The sequence below is a fragment of the Ananas comosus genome, linkage group 12 (assembly GCF_001540865.1).
Source record: "Ananas comosus cultivar F153 linkage group 12, ASM154086v1, whole genome shotgun sequence".
Taxonomy (NCBI): domain Eukaryota; kingdom Viridiplantae; phylum Streptophyta; class Magnoliopsida; order Poales; family Bromeliaceae; genus Ananas; species Ananas comosus.
In genome coordinates this window covers 9691248-9695920 of record NC_033632.1, presented here as the reverse complement: position 1 = coordinate 9695920, position 4673 = coordinate 9691248, and the positions used below count along the sequence as shown (strand labels likewise).

General features: G+C 44.7%; 1 protein-coding gene across 1 annotated transcript; it reads left to right on the top strand.

The window, feature by feature from the left end:
- On the top strand, positions 1810–4673 carry LOC109718913 (probable WRKY transcription factor 31). The gene is made up of 6 exons (XM_020245390.1): positions 1810–2204; positions 2537–2635; positions 2750–2914; positions 3062–3388; positions 3513–3626; positions 3778–4673. Exons 1-6 carry the CDS (start codon positions 1923–1925, stop codon positions 4486–4488), a joined length of 1698 nt encoding a protein of 565 aa, XP_020100979.1. The 5' UTR covers positions 1810–1922; the 3' UTR covers positions 4489–4673.

The following is a 4673-nucleotide window of genomic DNA, read 5'->3' as shown; positions in this document are numbered from 1 at the left end:
GACCAATCGAAACACAGATGGCGGGCCAACATGGGCCCCACCGCGGTCCCTACGCCGACGTGGCGCCCGGGGAAGCGGTCGTGTCCTTGGTCAACGCCGCGACTCGCCCGCGATCAGTGGGGCCCACCGCCCCCTCCCCAGTTAGGACCGGTCCCATCACCGCTTACCTCTCACCCTCCCCCTAATGGTGCTCCGGTTCGGTGTGGGGTCGAGTCAAAGCGGTTGACGTTTTCTCCCACGTGGAACGCGACGGGCCAATCGGAGGCGGTGGATTCCGCGAGGTGGTCCCCGCATCCTTTGACTCTCTCTCTCTCTCTCTATGTGCTCCGAAACCTCTTGGAAATGTTCCCAACGCCCCTAACTAAAAGTTTGGTAAAAATGCACAGAGGCCCCTAAACTGTAGGTTATTTTGCAAAAGCTCTCAGAAATTTTTTTTTTTTTTTTTGAGAAAAAAATAGCATGCTACCCGCTTCATTCATTCAGACTCTCAAAAATTTCTTATTCCCATATATGTATATATATATATATGGTGTGTAATCAAGTTATTGTGTGTAATCAAGGAGAATGATAACATCTCTTAATTTGGACTTTGACAAATGTGACCCGAACCCGAGATAACCAACTGAGACCAGAACCTTTTTAGCCCCATATAATTTAATAATTAATTCTACTATATGTACATCAATAGGTCTTACTCTTGATTGTAAAATATATATGGAAGTTCTCACATTATTATTTTTTTTCTTTTTTGCGTTTAGATTAATTTCCCTGTTAACCGAAAAGTCAATTTCAAAATAGCACACAAAGTCCAATTCAAAGTAGCAATATATATAAGAATAATGCATAAACGGTGCCTTAATTTGTTTCTTTTAAATATATAGGGGATCGAGAATATGTTAACAAAGTTAATTTGTTACTCTGTTTATTTTATATTTAAAGATATAACCTATGTATTTTGTACGCACTTAAGCGATAATCTAATTCTAACAAAATAAAAAGGATTAATATAAAAATATAATTTTACTAGCTGCAAATTTTTACTAAAATAAATAGGGTTAAATGCATGCATGGATGGTCCCTGTGCTATCATCATGTTGCAACTTAGTCCTTGTGTTTTAAATTTAACACTTTAGTCCTAATTAACTTGCACATAAACTAAACTTTCTGTTCCTTAATTAGTACTAGAAAAAACAAATATCAGAGAATAATATAAAGTCAATAAAAATAAGCATATTTATGATAAAAAAAAAATAGTTATTTTTTTTTCTTATATCGGGAGCTAACATGGTCAAATAAGAACAAAGCTGCGATATTAGAAAAATACAAGGAATAGATAAATTTTACCAGATAAAAAAAAAATAATGCTATTAGTACATCACAAAATAGGCTGTATATTTTACACTCTCTCAATCCTAATGTCATTAATTTTCTATTTTCACATTAATTTTTTTATTGTTACTAAAAATATTTATTTTTTTGTGAATTCTAAAAAAAAAAAAGGGTGCAAGATCTAATCTTTTTAGAGTGTACAAATAGAATTTTTTGATTTGAACTATTTAATAATCAATATATTTTAAGTGTACAGGTTGCATTTATATATCTTTATGTATACATTTTCTGCATCCTAATAAACTGATCACTGACTCTCAGTTGGCGCGTATACGACCACTCTACGCTCCCGGATTTCACCAGCTGTCCCCACTGACGCACCATCTGACCTCATCCTGAGCTCCCTCCCAATCCCAGTCTGCGTGTCCCCACCCATTCCACCCCCCAACCCCAACCCCAACCCCAACCCCCTTTTTATTCTCCTTCCCATCTCACCGGCAAAAGACTTCAGAAACTCCTCCCCTCTCAACCCCCTACCCTCCACCCTCTCTCTCGCTTTCTCTCTCTCTCTCTCTCGAAGCTCTACACAGTATATGGACAAACCCGGCGGCGGTGGCGGTGGCGGTGGCGGTGGTCTCACGTCGAACGCGAATTCAGCTTCTCTCGGATTCTTTACCGCCGCAGACCCCGGCCGGATCTTCTTCCACTCCCGACCGCACTCCATGGACACCGGCAGCTTCGATCCCCCAAAATCCGTGGAGATGGATTTCTTCTCCAACGAGAAGAAGAAGTCGAGCCGCGGCGCCGCGGCGGAGCCCGATCTCGGTCTCAAGGTGCCGGGCCTCGCCATCAAGAAGGAAGATCTCACCATCAATGTTAGTATACTAGCTAGCTCTTGTTTATTAATTGCACCCTCCATCGAATTCATTGCCTTTGACGGTATACAAAAATAAGAGGCTCAATCTATGTGAAGGATGACAGACTATTTTACAATTAAATAAAACTTTTAACTGATTGATCCTCAATCAATCCTAACTTTTTCAGCAGGTTAGTTAGGTGATGGTAATAAAATTAAAAAGTAATAATTCGCTCGTGCCTTCAACTGGTCCCGACTCTAAAATGTGCATGATGATGATGGCATGTATGTATGTATGTATATCCAGTTCTAATTAATTTCTCTAGCTAATTGAATATCTACGCATTTTAGACTGGCCTGCAGCTTCTGACGGCGAACACGAAGAGCGACCAGTCGACGGTGGACGACGGGATTTATCCGAACGAGGAAGATAAAGAAGAAAAGAGCGAGGTACGTAATTAATCAACTTGATCCGATCGACGGTTTAGATGATAATATTTGATTGTGGGTAATTAAATTAGGCTGAGGAAATTGGGCTTAACGTGATCGCTTGTTGCTTCGCAGTTGGCGGCGATGCAGGCGGAGCTCGGTCGGATGAACGAAGAGAACCAGAAACTTAGGGGGATGCTGAACCAAGTGACCTCCAACTACAATGCCCTTCAGATGCATCTCTTCACACTGCTTCAACAAAGAAACCAAAAAAATGTCGGAAACCAATCGTCCCATGAGGTAATTATCTCCGCCCCCTAGCTATTATCGTTATTAAACAATCAAATATAAGATCACATATTTGTCCATATCAAGCTATCTTAATTCGTGATCTTCGGGTGGGTGTCCTGGATTAATGAAAACACAACACAACACAATTTGGTGTAGGCTGTGGATGAGAAGATGGAAAGTGGAGCGATGGTGCCGCGGCAGTTCATGGACTTGGGTCCCGCCGTGGCAGATCACGCGACCGATGAGGCCTCAAACTCCTCGACCGAAGGCGGCAGTCTGGACCGGTCCACGTCGCCGACTACTAATAAGGAGGTTGCCGCCATCGACAACGAAAGAGCCGCGAGGGAAGACAGCCCCGACGACGGCTGGATCCCGAACAAGAACCCGAAGATGGCCCCACCGAAGGGGCCGGAACAACAAGCCCAAGAAGCCACCATGAGGAAAGCTCGCGTCTCGGTCCGCGCTCGCTCCGAAGCCCCCATGGTACATATAATGAGGAAGCGAAAGCAAGCAAATTTAAATTAAATTTCGTGTGTGTGTGCGCGCGTGCGCTTGCGCGAGCTCAACGATTAATGGTTAATGATCGTATTAATTAATTGTTTTACAGATCACTGATGGTTGTCAATGGAGAAAATACGGGCAAAAAATGGCCAAAGGAAACCCTTGTCCTCGGGCTTATTACCGATGCACCATGGCTACAGGCTGCCCCGTCCGTAAACAGGTATTTAATTACTATTTATATATATATATATATGTATCCTTCCGCCATTACATATATATTTATGTTTATTATGTATATTCGATCACAACCTAATCCTCCTGCAGTTGAGATTATACAAGTAGCTAAGCTAATTTAGTGATCAATAAAACAGGTTCAGAGGTGCGCCGAGGACCGGTCGATCTTGATCACAACGTACGAGGGCAACCACAACCACCCGCTCCCGCCGGCGGCGATGGCGATGGCATCAACCACGTCCGCAGCCGCGACGATGCTGCTTTCGGGTTCCATGTCGAGCTCCGCTGGGCTGATGAACCCCAACTTCCTCGCCCGGACGATACTGCCGTGCTCGACGAGCATGGCCACGATCTCGGCGTCGGCGCCGTTCCCCACCGTCACGTTGGACCTGACCCAGACCCCGAACAACCAGCTTCACCAGCTGCAGCGGCCCCTGGCGCAATTCGGAGTTCCGTTGATCCCCAGCGGCGCTGCCGCGGGGCCGGCCGCGCCTTTCGGGGCGGCAATCCCTCAGGTGATCGGGCAGGCGCTGTACAACCAATCCAAATTGGCCGGCCTTCACATGTCGGGCGACGCAGTCCCCACGGCGGTGGCTCCCCCGGCCTCGCTTGCTGATACGGTCACGGCAGCGACGGCAGCCATAACGGCGGATCCTAACTTCACCGCCGCTCTCGCCGCGGCCATCGCGTCGATCATCGGCGGTGCCCATCAAACAGGCAACAATAATAACGCTAATAATAATAACGCTATCAATCATAACAGCAATAATAATAATAATAATAATAGCACCAGCAGCGGCAGCGGCGGCGGAGGCGTGCCGACAAACTCCAACTTCCCGGCGACATAAACAAGGGGGGCCGTCAATAATCAATCATCTCTTCTTAATTTTCTCTATAAATCTTATAGCCATATTATTCTTTTGTTCTGTGGAGATAATTTGGTTCCATATTTTTCATTTTCGTTGATGATATTTCCCAATTTTGGGATGTGGGATAAGGACAAAACTCGCATTCTTTGTTTTTTTTTTTTTTT